The following is a 19,303-nucleotide window of genomic DNA, read 5'->3' as shown; positions in this document are numbered from 1 at the left end:
TATCGTTATAAAGAATAAAATTCAATTTCGTGTTGAATCCAAACAGTGGCTTTTTAACTTTGAATGAACCTCAAAGTTAAGGAAGAGAATAAATTTACAAATGATATGATAAATCACCATTTTATGAATATACATATTGTTCCAGTATCCATTTCTCAGCTTATTTCCTTCCCTCCCTCCACATGAATGTATTTACAAAAATTACTCCATTTTTCATCATCATCATCAGACAAAATTACTCCATTTTCACCCTTCAAGATGGAATCTAAGATTCAGCAGCCCTTCTGCAGATATGCTCCTCCTTACTCTACCCCTCTGCACCACCACATGCGGCGGTGCCTCCGCCTGAAAACACACAATAACCACCGTCAAATTGTCTAGTGCCCCTCTCTTCATAGCTTCCTCCACCATCTCCTTGCAGCACCGCTTAACGTCGTTGTGCTCCTGCAACCGCCGCCTCACGAAATCCACCGCGTTCTGGTTCCTGAACACGTCCCAGATCCCATCGCTTCCGATGATCAAGAACTCGTCTTCTTTCGTTAGAGTGATGAGTTTGAGCTCCGGTTCAGCGCTCAACGGGCCAATGTGCTCGTCCATTTCTTTCAGCCCTTTGATGTGCCAGTTACCTATGGCTCGAGTCACGGCTAATTGGCCGTTCAAGTAGCCGTCTTCCACGAACCCACCTAAGGATTCAATCCGAAGTCTTTCTTTGTCATAGCATGGCCTATGGTCTTTTGACATCTCAAAAGCTAGTCCATGCCGAGAGAGTATCGCCCGACAGTCTCCAGCATTTGCCACGAGTAGAGACCTGTTAAATATAAGTAACTGTAAGCCATCTAACCGAACAAGGTTCAACTTTCTTCCAAGTATATAATATTTATATACGGCAAATACTCATGCACACTCCTCATCTTTGATAAGGTTTGAACCCTTGACCTCCTAGGAGACTGGGCTCCACTTGTAACTCGGGTACTGTCAGGCCAATGAACCTTTGGTAACGAAGTTCAAATTTTTTGTACTAATCTATGATATAGGTCGACAAGAGGGCTATTTAACTAAATCACCTCCAATGGAAGTCATTTTACATACCAACCCTTCTAACGTATTTTCAAAATTTTATGACGGCATATTGTTTGATACTAGTTTATCAGCTAACAGCTACCTTATCAGCCAAACACCAACTTATCTGCTTAAGTCGGCTAGTTTGCCAAATATAGCCTTAAAAAGGTCACCTTCCCAATTGAAACCCTGTTTACAGGTCATTTAACTGAAATGACTGTCCACAAGATTCCTCTATTTTGCATTAACGGAATTCATTTCCATCATTAGCTCAATAATCAACCATCTCCCGGTTAACTATATATGAACCACACTCACTAACCGCCCAAGCCCCTTTAGAAGGGCAAAAACTCGATCAAATAGAAACGAAATATCGAAAAGATAAACGGAAAACACGAGCCACTGACCTCCCAAAGATCATAGCAGTAAGTGCAGTTGTGCCGGAAGAAAGAGCCGATTCAAGAGCACATGACCTGGCAAAAGCGGCATCTGTCTCCATAAACGACCTCGTGACTACTTTTTCAAGTTCCAATGGGAAATTAGCATCATCGACGATGATCCTTGGCAAATTATCGCGCACGAAATGTGATGCACCCTTTCCTCCATGCCCATCAAACACCTATTTTTCAAACAGAAACCGACTTCAAGTTCTAAGACATCTTAAAACAGGGAAACATAAAGTTCTTGTTTATCTAAATCCAAAAAGAAACTTACCCCATAAAACGATACTGCTTCTTCACCAAGAAGTTTATTACTGAAGTTCTTAGCTAAATCCGGAATGCAAATGTGAGTATCCTCCATATACGGCCGATGCCCGATATCAGACCACTCTCCAGAACGAAGCATGGGGGTGAAATTACTCACTTTCTCATCCGCAACAACTGCATCCTCACAAATACTCTCCATCTAATGAAAATGAGATAAGATTAGCGAAGCTAATCTTCGATTATAAGTTTCTTTATCAAGAAATCTGTAGACTTTTAGGCTATAGAGTTCAAACTGCAAAGATCGTGTGAAAACCCAAAATGGTGTTTATGGAGTTCAACAATTTGCTTAAATCCACGATCTTTTCTAGGATTCTTATTATATCTCGTGAAATTCTTAATAGCATACTGATCGTAGGAAGATTCAAGATTGTTCCTACTATAAGAAGAAAACCAGATAGTGAATGGATAAGACTGGAAAAACCATCAAAGAATCCAACTTTACTATTTATAACCATGATGGATCTATTTCAATCAAATTCAATGAATCCATGCTTCATGTTCAACAATAATGTCATCACATTTGGCAGCCAAAAGCGAAGTGTACCATTTTAGAACGACAAAGTACACAAAAATTTATTAATCATAACTACAAAAAGAAAGAAAAATAGTGATGTTCATACCAAGTTCATTGAATAACAGAACAAGGGTTATTTAGCTAAATGACCTCCTAACAAGTGTTTTATAAATCTATGATCTTGTAACAGGTCATTACGCATCCTTAGGTATGGTAGTTGCATTCTTTTTGTTAAACAGTGGCATACACAAAGTTCAGAAGATTATAGGACTTAAAAGACATCAAAGGACCATCCCACATCACACATTTCAAGACAATCTTCCTAGGATACATCAACATAAAACATCTGCTCTACTATCTGGGGTAGAGGACAGGTCTGCAATCATTCCACCCGAAAGACCCTACTTCTGAGTGGAACATACCGTACCGAGTGTGTTTGATTTGGTTTTCGTACGGAGTGTGATTTACAATATAAACCAAACTATGACTTAAAAGAACAGCAATTACTGTTAACATAGGTCATTATACATCCTAACAGTACTAGCCACCATATAAAGATAAATTCAACCTATTGAAAAAGGCCAAGTCCAAAGAAGGGAATTTCTTGAATAAACCCAATGGCAACTACATCAAAGTCATAAAAGAACCAAATACACACACATATTTGATATATTCAATAATCAAACTCACTTCAATTCAATTCAACAATCCCAAATTGAACCAAACAAACCTTTTGAAATTTTACAAGATCATTAAAAGAAGATGGTTAGTTTTATCTCTTATTTCCAAATTTGCCCAATTCCATCCAAAACAAACCACTGGCAATATTGACAGAATTCATCCAAAAAGGGAAATTTTCTCAAACTATCTTGCAATCAAAATAACTTCAACCAAATCAAGAATCAAACTTTCAATTTAAAAGCTTCAATTAGTTCTAGAAAGAATAGCAAAAAGAAAACCTAATATGAAAGATCAGAATAAACTGTCACAAACCACAAGAACAGAAGCTTAACAACTCATAAAAGATGAACAATAATAAGAAGAAACAAAAAACCCAGTTCGAATTATGAAATATATGCAAAACAAGAAGGAACCCATGAAGAAATTGGAGCTAAATTGAAGGTAATTTTAGACTGTAAAACAACAAAATCAAGAAGGTAATGATGCTTATTTACTTACCGGATAAGAATTGGAAAGAGTGATCTGATCTGAAGCAAGCTGAGTGGTGTTATGGTCTGTTGAAAGACCAAGATTATCCTTCTCCTCGCAAACCTTGTCTACGTCTTGTACACACATATTAATGGATGGATTTGGTTTCAGTTTCAAAGCAGATTTTTTCTCTCTCACACAGAAACACCGAAAACACACAGGAAGAAAGAGAGAATCAGAAAAGGGAAACTTATTGGATTAAAGGAAAAGGAAAAAGATTAATCAAAAAGCTCTGTTAAGAAAGAATCAGAAAAAGGGGGAAATTAATTGGTACAAAAGAAGAAGATTCCAAGAATATATGTTGATTATACTTTGTTTGGGGCGTGTGGGAAGAGATGCAAATAATGGCGTTTCTGGAAATTCTTATACTGTGTGTGTTTTTTATGACGTCTGTGGGTGTTGCTTGTGCGTGAGAAAGATGGATGGAAAAGCTTCCAGATGATTCCAGCGGATATAAATCTTGAAATTCTGGGGAAGAATGGATAGGAAACTCGCACACCCTTCAACCTTGGTATAATTTAATCGTCAGATAATGTAATCGTAGACTCGAAAATATGTGATTATCGATGAATAAATAAAAATAACCGAAATTCAGGGTATTTTCATTTTTTTTAACCAACCATGTGATTCACGAATACGAAAAAATCAATCATCATATTTTAAATATTGTAATTATATATATACATATATGATATATATCTATTAAAAAAATATAGTATACATATATCTATACTATATTATAAAACATTTGATAAAAACTCTTAAAAACTATTTTTTATGTATGAAGTACTGTTTATTGATGCATATTACTTAAAATTTAAGATTACAAGTAAATTGTGTATACGTACAACTTATTAAAGCTCTATATTTGTATTCGTGTAACTAACTGTAGATAAACATAATCAAATATTGGATAAACATCTAATTTTAAAAATAAAAAAATCTAAAATATAATTCGGATAATCATAGAGTTCTAACAGAATATTTAGTTATTATCTTTTTAAAAAAATATATTATTAAACCTAAAATAAATTTCTTTGTTACTAAATCTAAATTAAATTATAATTAAAAAATTTAATTAAGAAAATTATACCAAAACACAAGAACTTTTAAAAAGATTAATTTGATATTGATATGGATATTTATTTTAATAAATTTATGATATTTTTAGATTTATATTTTATTCAAAGATAAAAACATTATCGCATTCTTAGAAGCACAAAAAAAACGTATTATATCGACATAAAAAATGAATAAAACAAAACACCAAAATCATGATGTGTCTCGATGCATTGCACGAGTACCCTTGTAATGTGTGTGTGTGTATATATATATATATATATATATATATATAAAGTTATCATAAATTTATATGAATTAGGAGATGATCATTTGTGGGTGTGGGCCGAGTTTTACTTTTTTTTCCTCAACGAGCCTAATATATTATAAATTCAAATCTTCTTTTCGGGCTTGATAACTTGTCATTGTCCGCCCTATAAACGGGTCGGGCTTGCCCACGGGCTAACGGGCCTAAAAATTTGTAACTCTTATAAATCTATAAACTTGATCATTAACAATTAATTAACAAATGTGGAACAAAAAAATAAAGAAAAAATATTGTTGCAATTAAAATTTTAAGCAATTAGAGTGACCAATGGATCTCAACAAGTGAAGAAAGAAATGAAAAACAAAATTCAGAATTTCATAAAAGTAATAATGCATTTTCATGACTCTATCATGTTGCTGCCAATTTCAAACATCCCAAGTTTTGATCAAAAAAAAAAATAAAGAGTCTCAACTCTCGTCTTATAACATATAACTTTAAAATATATTAGTATAATACTATAATTTTAATTAATGGTAAAAAAATACTAATTATAAAACAAAAACAGGTCGGGCAGGCCTGTCCATATTTATTTTTACATTGTTCATGTCCGCCCGTTAATTTTAACGAACAAACCCGGACCCGCCCATTTTCTCGATAATGGTTGTCCAAGCCTGTATTTTTAGTGAGCCGGATGGGTCGGGTCTAACAAGTCATCCCGTCCATGAACAACTCTATGAGTTACGTGTATTAATAATAGTTGTAATATTGATTGTGTACTTCTTTCTCTGTATATAGACTCAAAAATAAATGAAGCTAAGCCGTATATTTAGCAATTTGATTATTTTCTTTAACCATAATATATGATATTTAAATGATCATCCATATACAACCAAAGGGGTTGTTAATGGGTATTATCAGTAATGGCCTTCGCTCTGCGATCGAATCAGATTTATAGGTATTTGATAAGCTCTTAATCAACTTCTGACCGAATAATATTTATCAGAATCCACCTCTCTTTCCTTGTTTAAAACTAACCCATAAACGGTTAACCATTTTCCCATGTTTAAATTATCTAACCCCCCCCCCCCCTTTTTATAACAGATAGACATGACGCAAAATAAAAATCAGTAACTTCCAAATTAAATCAAATCTTAAACCGCTAAATCATGTTCTTGGTGTGATATGTGGGCACCCAACATTAATTACTTTGGTGGGCTATCGTCATAGGTAGGATGTGGCACTTTCCTGATCTCTGATATTTATCTCACGTTTTTTTATGTGATATTTTGGTTAAATTTAAATATTTTTATTTATTTATTATATTGGTATAATCATAAAATGTTTAACTTATTATTAACTTATTATATAGCAAGTAATTCACATGTGAATGGGTATTTTTAATGCTTTATAATGCATACATATAAACTGTTTTTTGAAATCCTGTTCTCTTTTAATGCATTACGGATTACCTGGTTGGAGGAGAATAGATGGTTCAAATTATGTGCATTTATAGTGTTTTACAGTCACTGGATGTCTAAGTAACTGGAATTTATGCCAATCGTATTTGTATTGAACTTATATTCATCAACCAGTTGTCTTCTTGGTTATGGATTTTTTTTTGTGTATTTATTGATTTCGGTCTTGTATTGTCCAAAAAAAAACTACATCGTTGCTGCTTTTAAAGAGGTAGTTAGTGGATACTTTTATTTCTGATGTAATTATATAAGATTACTGAGTTGTTCAACATCCCTACACGATTAGGTTTGGGTAGTAGGTTTCAAGTAGTAGGTTCATGTTTATAGCCTTTTTTAATACAATCAGATGTTTTTTTGTGGCAGTAATTCTATGAATGTCCATTTCCAGATAAACGAAACTCAATTAGACAGTGTCGTTATATGGTTTAGGAATAAGGTTCGAAGAAAATAAAATGTATTCATTAGACGGATCTATATATTGTCGAGGGGGGTCACATGCCACCTCTAAATTGTCCCGACATACTAGAAAAGTACGACTCTAAAAAAATATCACCATTATGATTTGAATTTTGATGCGTGCCATAACAGAGCATTGTCGTCGAAAAATTGGAATGTTTAAATAGCGTACCAGAACTTCAATTTGAGTTTCGGTGATTAACAATGATAGAACATAAAAACACAAACTATAAATCGTCAATAAAAAATCTAATCTACTTGTGTTCTGCATCGTATTTTGTACCTATAATTAATTTTTATTTTAACAATAATTATCTTTGCATCATTTTATTTATTAACCTGGATATCCAACCCGCTATGCGAGTCGACTAATCTCAGGGCGACCACCTGCTTTGCAGATAACCCGGAGTCACCGTATTTGAACCTCCGTGACCACAAGAAGATTTTTATTCCTACTTGGATTTGAACCCTAGATCTCCTGGTATTTTTGACCATTGATGCCAAACTTAAACCAATCAGGTACCACCCTTGTTGAAATGAGAAATTGAATAAAAAAAACGCTAGAAGGAGGGGTTGAACCTCCGACCTTGTGGTTAACAGCCACACGCTCTAACCAACTGAGCTATTCCAGCTTTTGTTTTCCCTTTTAACAATTATTTTTATATTTTTTCCTTCGAAATTTCATAATCCAAGTTAAGTAAGTATTTATTTAATAAATCATGACTATTGATAATTAACGGGTCATTTGATTGGTTTTTCATTAAGTTTTGTATGAATAAAGTTATCTGTGTAGATTTATCTTTTTTGTATAGATTGTGAATGTTTTTGTTTTTGAGGATTTTTTTTCATAAATAGAAGGATCGTGTTTTATAATATGTTGTATTTTTTAGGAGATTAAAAGGTATTTGATTTAGTGGTATTCAAACTTTACAAAAAAAGTAAAAAAAAGTTTATATAAATATTATATAATTTTAAAAATAAGCAAAAAAATATTTATATTTATATCTATACTATATTATAAGGCATCTCACAAAAACCCTTAAAAATCATTATTTATGCATCAAGTACTGTTTATTAATGCATATTACTTAAATTTTGAAATTACAAGTAAATTGTGCGTAAGTACAACTTATTAAAGTTCGATGTTTGAATTCGTATAACTAACTGCAGATAAACATAATCAAATAGAGGATAAACGTCTCATTTTAAAATATAAAAAATATAAAATATAATTAGAATAATTATCGAGTTCTAACAAAATAATTAATTATTATCTTTTTAAGAAAATTATATTATTAAACCAAATATAAATTACTTCATTATTGAACCTTAATTAAATTATAATAAAAAAATTGAATTAAAAAATTACACAAAAAATGAGGAATTTTAAATATTTAATTTTGATACTAATCTTGATATATTTTTGTCAAAATTTGATGATATCTTCAAAATTTTATTTTATTCAAAAATAAAACATCATCGTTTTTTTTAAATCACAAGACCATATTATAACATTGACTGAGATAAAAAATAAAATAAAATATTAAAATTAAAATATATTTTACTGTATTGTGGAAATATCCTTCTGATATGGAAAAATAAGTGGGATTTTATATTGGTAAAAATGCGCTGGGAAAAAACAAACAGAAATTGACTTCCAAGACACCATGATTGGCTGAGCATTTGCCACGCCACCCCCAATATATTTTGGTGCACTCCAAACACACAATTTTCTTTCCTTTTTGTCCAAAGATGGTGACATCCACCTTTCACTTTCCACCCTTTTTTCCAAACAAATTAAATCTGGTTTTCATTCAATATATTTAGTATTTACGAATATAATCATAATTGGTTTCAATTAATTCGTTTAATATGTTGTGGGTATCTGAATTTTGGGTATTATTTATAACGATTCACTGATTTGATATATACTGGTTTTACATGGGTATCTGGTATATACTGATGTGTACATATATGGGTATCTATGACTATGATAGGTATGTTGATAGAATACATAAAATTGGTTTGAGCAGTCTTTTGTTTTTATACCAGACAGTTAATCAATAATATAAGTATTTAGATTAACGTAACAGAGTTTAAATAAAAGGCCAAAACTTTGGTCAGTGTAAGTTAACAATTAGGTTACTTTTCTTTCACGACTATGAATTTAGAAATTCAAAAGTTGGATATTTTAATCGTTAGTCTAATGGAAAGTGTGTAATTTTTATCATAATTTCAGTTCATTTGTCATTGTAATATTATTAATGGCAAGTAAACGCTTGCGACAAAAATTTCGAAGTTGGATGGTTTTTTTGAACAATGATTTTATAAAACTACTTCTAAGACATTTTTATAAATGGTTTTAAATATGTAAGATTTGTAAGAAATGTTTGTAAGGAAAATGTTAGAAAAAATAAAAATGTGTTTATGACCAAAAAGTTATGGTTTCAACAAAATTTGATTTGTTTGTCTTTAGAAACTTAGGGGCCGTTTACCAAACACTTACTCGGTAAGTGATTACCGGTAAAATTTAATACTATTATTTACTTTTTTTTTTTGAAGTATATAATATACAGCAAATAAAACTCATACACCCTCCTCACTTAAGGCGAGTTTTAAACCTTTGACCTCCTAGAAGACCGATGACTCACATACCGCTAGGCCAAAGGCTCTTTGGTAATACTATTATTTACTTACCGGGAACTATTTTAATCCATCAAAACGACATTGTATGCAACAATTCACCCGTAAGCGCTTACCATGGTAAGAGTCATCGCCCTCACTTACCGAGTAAGACTCATGATCTTTGTCTCGCTCTTACCGGGTAAGATTCTTAGTCCTTACCATATTCATCCGGTGAGGTAATGTGACTTGGTAAGCGCTTACCCCGAATAAGTGTTCGGTAAATGGCTCCTTATTTTAGGTGACTTAGAAAGTGTCTCAATCTTTTCAGGAACGATTTTCAAAAAAAAATGTTTGGATTCAATCAGAACATTCGAATATGAAATAAATCAGATATTGCAATTTTAATCACTACATTCTACAAAGGAAAATCTTCAATAAATTATGAAATATATATATATATATATATATATATATATATGAACAATGTTTGAAAAAACTCGCCGCAACAGCCGTCATGGAACGCCATGGCTCAAGGATTGTGTCTCATGCCACGTTATGCCTGAGGCACGCTACGACGTAATGCACGGTTTTTGTTACACGATATTTGATTTTGCTTATCTTTTTAATGTCTTGTTTGTTAGTTTTTAATATATAACTTAATTTGAATTGCTTAGTATCATTGATTTATTGAGTAATAGTAGAAAACATATGTTTATGTATATAATTATATATATGTGATATCAAGATTTGCCGTCAAAAATCACCCCCTGAAAATGTCGCGACCTCGTCGTGGCTTCCAAGGCTTGACCTTGCTGCCACGACATGCCTCACGCTATTTAGAACCATATGCATAAAACATATTCAAACATCCGCAACCTATTGTGCAACCCCCGTGTTTTTGGGTAATATTTATTTAAATAATAATTTTTAGAATCTATGTAAAAATCTTGTATTCAGTTGAAAATATCGTGACTTGAACTATAAGGTTTACCCGTACAAATTGTCTAATCGAAAGGATGACATTCCGGAAGTTTCAAGGCTCGAAGATGGTTCGGCCGACTTACCAGGCAGCTAAAGCCGCCTAAACTATTGGATGGTGGTTGTTCGAAAATCCATGAAGAGAGGAACGGGCGGCCTTAGCCGCATGAGTTTGGTGCCCTATCCGCTGACATGTGTCCCAAGGGACGATGAAGCTACCCTATCACAGGGGAAAAAGGGTCACGGAACGATAGGATCAAACAAACAGTAGTTTGGGCACTCTAGAGGTGCTTAAGTCACAAGAGGAAAGTCGCCCGCGGCATGTGTGTGGGTGCGGGAAATAAGTCCGGGCTACCTAAGCTGCCCCATAAGCCACCTGGCTTCTCTGGTCCATTTCAGCACCAGATCACGATTTTGGGACCTTTCTCAATCTTTCTTACACTTTTCTTGTTTTTATCTCAAGAACCCGCCCTCTCTTTACCCTAAGCATCATTTAGATATTGGTCCGATTTTGGAGCTTTTGGAAGGTTTATAGGTCGGGTTTACAGGTAAGGAAAGTGGCTTATCATCGAGATCATAATCAGTGCTTTATGTATTAAGGTTCAAATGTTCAATATCGATATCCTCTATCATTTTGAATCTATATTATGGGACTTCGGAGTAAGGTGAGTTTTCTTGTACTGTTTACTTGAAATACATATTCTTACCAAATTAATTGGCATGCTATTGATTCTAGTTATTCGTTTATTATATGAGATATGTATGTAATCGGATTTAGATCAAGTAGAGTCCTGGTATTGGTGTTAAGGAGCAAAGTAACTTACACAACAGGAGTGATGCGTGTGTGAGTGTGATGGTCTACATAAGAAGGATAACAACTAAACTTGAATTGTTTCATGTGGTTTCACTGCATATATTAATTGTTATCGAGTTGGGGTGGATATTTTTACAAATAATGCGGCTATTGTGGCTAGTTAGATTGTGGGGTGTAGTCTTGCGAGCCTGCATCATTTGTACATAACAATTGTCTTTAATGATATTGAAATTGCTGGATTCTTATACTAACAGAAAATTCCCTAGACCATATGGTCTAACCCCCATTTATTTAAATATGCATTTCAGGGCAACGTCGTATAGAAACCAAAGGAAAGGGTGAGATGTGAGGCGTGCTAGTTGGATTTCCATATGTTAGAGGCTAGAGAAGAGGGAGATCTTGACTTTGAACCTATTTCCTATCCTACGTTCTTGCTGTAGTTTTGCTTTGAACCTTGTATAGATGTTTCGATTAGGGACCATGTTTGTACTTTTGGATTAGTGTATCATGTATATATTATTTTGTTGGGTTTATTTAAGGTAGGCCGTTACATCAAAATACATCTATTTTGGGTTCTGAATACATTTTGATGGGTTCGTTCCATATTTTGATGATTTTGTGATTTTTGTGCACTTGGATATGTTTTGGGTCTCAAAATCTTGAAAAGACTTCTATAATGTGTTATTTGTTACTTTGAGACATAAACTTCCGATGATGGTTTCAAATGGTATTTATTTCATCAAATGAATTTTCTCGAGTATTTGGATGATTTGGGGGCAAAATATCGTTTGATGCTTGGAACATTTGGTTTTGGAATTTTAACCAACTCATGAACTTTAATAGTGGCACTTGAGCCCTTTGTGGTTATAAATGTGCAAATCTTTGATAAACACCAATTATTGGCTTTATGAGGATTTTGGAAATACAAACCACGTCGTTTGGACCTTTTGCTATTATGATTCAATAAAGGTGATGGTTTATGGACCTACACATGTTATGGGTGCCATGTGTTTATTAAGTATTGGAAATATTGCCTTTTTGACTTATGTGTGACTTTATTTAAATAGTCAAGTTGTTTTATAGGGTTTTTTAACTCGATTATAGCTCAAGTGAGTTTTGGGGACATTTTGTCCTATTTTAATAGCTTAATGTGGAGATTATGGACATATAATGCATTTGTTAGATATTACATGTTTTGAGTGCGTTGATCATTCAATTCCAGTCATGTAATTTTAGACTGTAATGCATTGGATCAACATGCATAGTAGTTTGTTCTGTTGTTAAGCATGTAGTTTTAATGTCCATACTTAAGTCTAAAGGGTTGTCTCTAAGTCATGAGTAGAGAGCTTGCGGTGGTACCCTATTGGGTCATATACAAAGCTATTAGCCTCGTTGGTACTCAGTTGAGTTGTATACGAGGCTAGGTCTTTCGATGGTGCTCATTAGAGCCGCATACGGAGACGAGTGACTTTTATGTTGAGACTCGTCTAAAGGCCGAGTAGACACTAGGGTCATCGTGGTAATCTTGTGGTGGTACTTATTGGAGTTGTATACGGAGATCCGTGGTTCGAAGTGAAACTCGAGAGCGTTGATAAGTACCACTTCTATTATTCATTATTTATTTAGTAAAATTATTTATCAGTTTTTCAAAATAAAGGTCATTTTAGTCATTTAATGACATTTAGATGGTTACATAATGAATGACAAGTATGAACACTTCTATTAAAATGGAATATATATAATTATGTTCAATAGATTATTTTTCTAGAGTCAAATTAAATAAAAAGACACGTTTTAAACAAAGTCTATGTTGTTAACTTTTACACGTCTTTAATTATACAGTATAATTATTTTATTTAAGACTCCATTATTATAATTGAAGATGATTTTTATTTCTTTTACCATACAACACTTATTTTAGACAGAGACGCTTACTCTAGTCGGATCTCTTGTTCCAAACAACGCTTATCGGGCACAAGGCACCTGACGTGCTTGGCTTAGGCGTTCTTGAGAGCGTCATGCGGGCACAAGACACCAGACGGACGTGGACCGGTGTGGATTGGTGCGGCGGCCAAAACCCGAGCTGTTGATATGCCCGTGAAGATGTCGATTATCGGTTAAATTGGTAAAGAGAAAAAAAATGCAAGTGATGTAGTTTTTCACAAACATATAAACTTGGATGATTTTAAAAAAAATAAATTTAAAAAGATTATAAAACATGTAAGACAATGTTGAAATGGTCCAATGATTCTTTTGAAATTGGATACCTACCTTTTTGTTACCATTATCATTACATAATTGCTTTTTAGTGGTTTAATATTTCATTATATGATATTATTAAAATCCACGTTGGAATAAAATACTGTTACTTGATTTACAGACGTAGATATTTAGGCGCGTTAAAGGTGACACGTATCAAAAACATTAACACAACTCTTTTGAAAATAGTGGTGGTCCAAATTTAATGCTAAAATTTATCAAAAAGCAAGAATCAAAGATGTTGACCACAACAGACATAAAAACATTGCGTGGTGCGGAAGGTATGACAAGACATGTTTGATTAAAAGAAGATACCGACCATAATACATCACAATGAATTACATGGGAATCAGATATGGAATGGGAAGTCGGTATTGGTAGATCTGTTCGTTTTTTTTTTGCATGATGATTATGTGACAAAAGATTTGTTGAAATCATTGTTCCCACAACTATAACTTTCATTGACCAAAAAACTTAAAAATTCCCTCGAAGAAAGCTGGAGTTCGGCAATTGGGCGACGCGGGCTTTTGATCTAACTTGAATGTGCACCTGGTTGGTAAAAATCATGGGTCCGCCACTTCTAGTATGATGATTTATCTTTTGAGTCTTACTATAATGTTGTTTGATAGCTTGTCTAACTTCGTCTTTTATAAAAACTCGCATTTAGCATTTACTTAGTACGTGTATCTTTTACTTACATAGACAATATGTTTATTTAATCCGATGATTCTGTCCAAATACCGGTTAAAATAAGTTTTTGTGTGTCTCTAGTAGGGCTATGCAAACCCGACCGAAAAGACCCGAAACGAACCAATATCTATGAACCGAACCAACCCGAGATCCGAATTCTGAAAATTATATCGGGTTAGTAGGATCTCATGATCCAAAACCCGAACCCGTCCGAAACCCGAATTGTTCAACTTTTACTACTAGTATTAGATACCTTTGAATTGTCATGGTGTATGTCAATCTTTGTCTTCCATTTCTTAAGAAGACTATTACTATTACCATGTAACAACTCTAAGAATTGGTGATGGGTCAGGGATCTGCAGCTAATTTTTGGGCACCAATTTGCTGGATAATGACAATTTGAACTAGTTCCACCTTTAACAGTTTAACTTCAACTCATATGCATATTTTCTTATCTGTGGACTGTGAGCACTGGGTAGTGAACTTTCAAAGTTCCTGAGGGGTGAAACTTTTATCAAATTCTCATTGATTCACTCCATTCATTATAAAAATATACAAACGTTGTTTTTAACTCAAAATATTGGAGTTATCTTAACTAAGTTCAAACCGCTTGATCAAGTCTTAGGCATAAGGTTTTCATGAGCAAATCTACATTTTTAAGCATTAAACCCACAAATGTCTTCTTTTTTAAAGTATACAATTTTTATACACGACAAATACTCACGCACACTCCTTATCTTTGGTGAAAACAATGGAGAGAAAAAGCCATGATAATGTAAGAAACAAAAGTATTTCATCGGCCTGAACCTGCCCGAAACCCGACTGAACCCGAACTTCCCCTGAACCCAAATTGCATATTACGGGGCATGATATTATAATCCGATACCCGATCGGTTTCGTCGGTTTATGGTCCGATCCGACCTGTGCTCATCTTTACGGACAGAGAAAAAAAGAAAAGAAAAAAGATAAAGGATGAGAGAGTTTTCTAAACTAATAGATTTTATAATTTGATTAATTTTTTATTATTTAAATTAAATTTTAGAGATGTCACGAATTATAAATTTTAAGCACTTGAACTTGATATTTGATAATATGTAAGATTTTCGTGTCAAAATTTTGTTAATAGAAATGGGCCCCCATTTCATCAACTAGGTGGTATCACACAATTGGGTTGGGCTTGGGCTTGGGCCTGGGCCTTCTTAACGCAGATGAGTCTTGTCAAACATCTATACTATATTATAAGATATTCGACAAAAACTCTTAAAAACCATTTTTTATGCACGTAGTACTGTTTATTGATACATATTACTTAAAATTTGATATTACAAGTAAATTGTGCATAAGTACAACTTATTAAAGCTTCATATTTGAATTCGTGTAACTAACTGCATATAAACATAATCAAATATATTGGATAAACATCTCATTTTAAATATAAAAATCTAAAGTATAATTAAGATAATCATTGAGTTCTAAAAGAATATTTAATTATTATCTATATAAAAAATTATATTATTAAACCTAAATTAAATTTATTTGTTACTAAACCTAAATTAAATTATAATTGAAAAAATGAATTAAGAAAATTACACCGAAACACAAGAACTTTTAAAAATATTAATTTGATATATATATATATATATATATATATATATTTATCAAATATGATATTTTCAAATTTATATTTTATTCAAAAATAAAAACATTATTGTTTTCTTAAAACCACATAAACCGTATTATATCGACGTAAAAAAAGAATAAAACGAAACACTGAAATCAAGATGTGTCTCGATGTATTACACGGGTTCCCTTCTAGTGATTTTTAATATCAAAACTTTCGAAAAACAAGGGTTGTAACTTGTAAAACTTGTGGTCAAATTTTGTAAATATTTAACACTTGATTTTAGGATAAATTGGATGAAAATATAACTCAATATTATAATTTCAATACCTTTATTTTAGTATAAAAGTATTTAAACATTTAGATAACTGATTTACCAGATATACTGAAAATGTTGAATAAGAATATCGACTTTTATTTGATTTTTTAAATTTCAATTTTTTTACAATTTTTTTTAAAAGTAGTTCAAATTTTGTAATATTTTTTCTATTATATAAATGATATTAGAATGAAGATTTTGATATTACGACGTCCAAAATAGGATTAAGACCGTTAATCTGTCCAACCGAGCCCACTAATAATTCAATTAAACTCAACCCATCAAATCAGCCACCCCTAAACTACCAATTAAAAAGGTTGAAATCAGGTTAGACATAGCTCAAATAATCCGACTCACCGATAATGCATATAACTTCGATAAATAATTATTTATATCTATATATAATATACTAGTCCAGGAGAGGTTCATTTGAGAAGTGTTAAATGTGTGAGAAGTAGAGAAATGTTCCTAGACCTTCATTATTAACTAATTTAATTGTACATTATACATTAATATTAATTATTTAGAATTATTATTAATCATATTAATTATTTTTATGTTATTATTTGATAATTATTATTCAATATATTTAGTTATTAAAAAACAAAAGTAAAAATTTTAAAAATGTTTTTGTAAGTTACATAGAAGTCAAAATTATATTTATTTTGTTTAATACATAATAAAACTGTACTAAATCATTTTTAATGAACAATTTAATTTAATTGTTAACTCTATTTTTTTTAAAAATTAAAAATTAATTAGGATATGTGAGGTCGGCCAACTTTATTTATTCATACTATATGTAATAGTTATTTACCATTAGACTTGAGAATGGGCCCTGACCTGTTGAGGAACCCGTTCTACCCGTCCAACTCGAGGATGAGGATCTCCGTTAAACTGGGGATGGGGACGGGGGGTTGGGATGAGAATCTTTGTTTGTTTCAAACCAGGGATGGGGACGGGGACGAGTATCACACTCCTGCTCCGTACCCGTTATATATATATATATACACTATTTATTTCAACTAAATCGGTATATTTCTATTTCTTAATTACGTTTAAAATCTAAAATTGTTATTTTTTTATGTTAGGATGTAATATTTTCGATGTCAAGTCACAATACAGTTACTCGATATGTCTTGGATATTACTCGATATGGTTTTGTATTACTCAATATGTTTTGGTACATGTCACTCACTCGATATGGGGATTGAGGTCCCCACCCCATTCCCATGCCTGTTTACAATCATAAATTAATGTAGATTTTTCTAAAATATGTTTTAAAAAATTCAAAATTTATTAATATTATATATATATATATATGTGTGTGTGTGTGTGTGTGAACGTATGTATTATGTGAATTTTTTTAAGAGTAAACTATAATTCCTTGTGGTTTATATCCAACTGTGAAAGCTGTCTTTAGACTTCAATAAGTACAATTAGCATTATGTGGTTTACATTTTGCTTTAGAAATGGTCCATATGTCTAACTCCACGTGTCTTCAATAAGTATAGAGTCGAGTTCAAATAGGAACAGTACCTAACATCACGTACAAATCACATATGATTCATGCAACTTTTCCCCGCGACCTGGAGACACGACCAAAGTCGCACACACACATTTTTTTGACTGTTAATATAAAATCACATGTGATTATGCACGTGATTTGACTGTTTATATATATATATATATATATATAATGTGTGTGGTTATATAAAAAGAGAAAAAAAGTCAAATAAGTGAAAGATAAACTACAATTTTGGTCCTTTGATTTGAGTAAAGACAAAGTAGAGAAGATAAAAAAACAGATTAAAAACCATAAATTCCCCTCACTTAACGGGCAATTAATTTAAACGGAGTTAATGATAAGGGATGATTTCCAAAGCAAAATGTAAACCATAGGGACGCTAATTTTACATATTGAAGCCCAATTAGGGATGACTTTCGTAGTTGGGTGTAAACTAGAGGGATCAAAATTATAGTTTACTCATATATATAGAGGCAGATTCATTTGTTAACCATATATTTGGTGTTAACTATGTGAATCAATCATGACATTTAATTTATCCAATCTACATACTAACACATCAGTGCTATTTTTTGTAATAATAGTAAAATGAACACGTGCTATATCGTAAAAAACAATAATAAATAAGGTAAAATTGGAAAAGATCAGGAGCTTTTATTATCCACTGATTTTAGTTCCGTGGAATTTCTCCTTCATCATTTTGAAACCGAAATCAATCGCATTTTACTTGTTCACTTATGAACGGTTTATTAGTTCAACAATGGACATGTATATGATAATAAAAGTCGGTAGTTATGAAAATTGTTTATTAATGAACTTTTGACTGATTATTTGTGTATTAGTGTCTCTGGTTCACGCATGAACATAATGTGAACTGGGTTTAGTAATGAACATATCATTAAAACACCAGAAACGAAGAATCATTTAAATCAATATGTTGAATGTGCTGTGTTCATTTTGATTACCCATCATTTTCAAATCGTTGAGACTCTTGAAAAGGATCATATAATTATCATCCCTGAAAACAAGCAATTATTTTTTTAGTACCATCAATGAAGTAACTTGCAAATGAAATTTACCTATGCAACCTTAATCATTGACTCTAACATTTGAAGTAACCATGACTAAAGAATGATTCTAATTGGTCCAACAAGTTTACAATGCTAGTTTTCTCTCTCTCTCTCTCTCTCTCTATATATATATATATATGTATGTATGTATGTATGTATGTATGTATGTATATATATTTATTATATCTATAATTATACATTTCGGGAATGAGCAGAGAAGAAGGTGGTGCTTTTGATGTGTGTGATGAACACCGTCGTGTGGATGTCGTATACTTTTTATGGTGAATTAGTATATGTTTCTAATCGATGAAGTGGTATCTTTCTTCAATTTATAAGTATTTAACCCTAGATTCATTTAAAAGTAGATTTGATTTTGAGAACAAGGGTTTAGTTCTTGTTCTTCAGATACTTTCTTGTAAAAGAAGACGACAATGGCTGCAATATAATGATTAATAATAAGCAACAAAATTGGTGTTGGAGAGAGAAAGAGAGAGATGAACTAACTAGGCACATACATAGGAATGGGTCAGGGACCCCTGTTGGTCCCAAAAGGGTCTACAAGAATACTAAACAGGTTGTAGAAGGGGGGGGG

At 32.3% G+C, this 19,303-nt stretch overlaps 1 protein-coding gene and 1 non-coding gene across 2 annotated transcripts; both read right to left on the bottom strand.

Annotated features, from left to right (window-relative positions):
* Positions 1-80: 80 nt before the first annotated feature.
* On the bottom strand, positions 81-4,011 carry LOC112502056 (probable protein phosphatase 2C 27). Its single transcript, XM_025105876.1, has 4 exons — positions 3,520-4,011; positions 1,774-1,965; positions 1,467-1,678; positions 81-808 (listed from the first exon to the last, which is right to left on the bottom strand). Exons 1-4 carry the CDS (start codon positions 3,634-3,636, stop codon positions 247-249), a joined length of 1,083 nt encoding a protein of 360 aa, XP_024961644.1. The 5' UTR covers positions 3,637-4,011; the 3' UTR covers positions 81-246.
* Positions 4,012-7,365: 3,354 nt separating this feature from the next.
* TRNAN-GUU lies at positions 7,366-7,439 on the bottom strand. Its single transcript has one exon. It is a non-coding gene; the product is annotated as a tRNA-Asn (tRNA).
* Between the last annotated feature and the right edge of the window lie 11,864 nt (positions 7,440-19,303).

This window comes from Cynara cardunculus, unplaced genomic scaffold (genome assembly GCF_001531365.2).
Source record: "Cynara cardunculus var. scolymus isolate 2C unplaced genomic scaffold, CcrdV1 Un_Scaffold_860, whole genome shotgun sequence".
Lineage (NCBI taxonomy): Eukaryota > Viridiplantae > Streptophyta > Magnoliopsida > Asterales > Asteraceae > Cynara > Cynara cardunculus.
The sequence above is the reverse complement of the archived record's forward strand: the minus strand, read 5'-3'. Positions and strand labels throughout refer to the sequence as shown.

Excerpts from the sequence above, each read along its gene's own strand:
- LOC112502056 (XM_025105876.1), bottom strand. The coding sequence starts at position 3,636 with ATGTGTGTACAAGACGTAGACAAGGTTTGCGAGGAGAAGGATAATCTT. Across the intron at positions 1,966-3,519 it reads CTCTTTCCAATTCTTATCCG|ATGGAGAGTATTTGTGAGGA; the intron begins GTAAGTAAATAA and ends CATTTTCATTAG. Across the intron at positions 1,679-1,773 it reads AAGCAGTATCGTTTTATGGG|GTGTTTGATGGGCATGGAGG; the intron begins GTAAGTTTCTTT and ends TTTGAAAAATAG.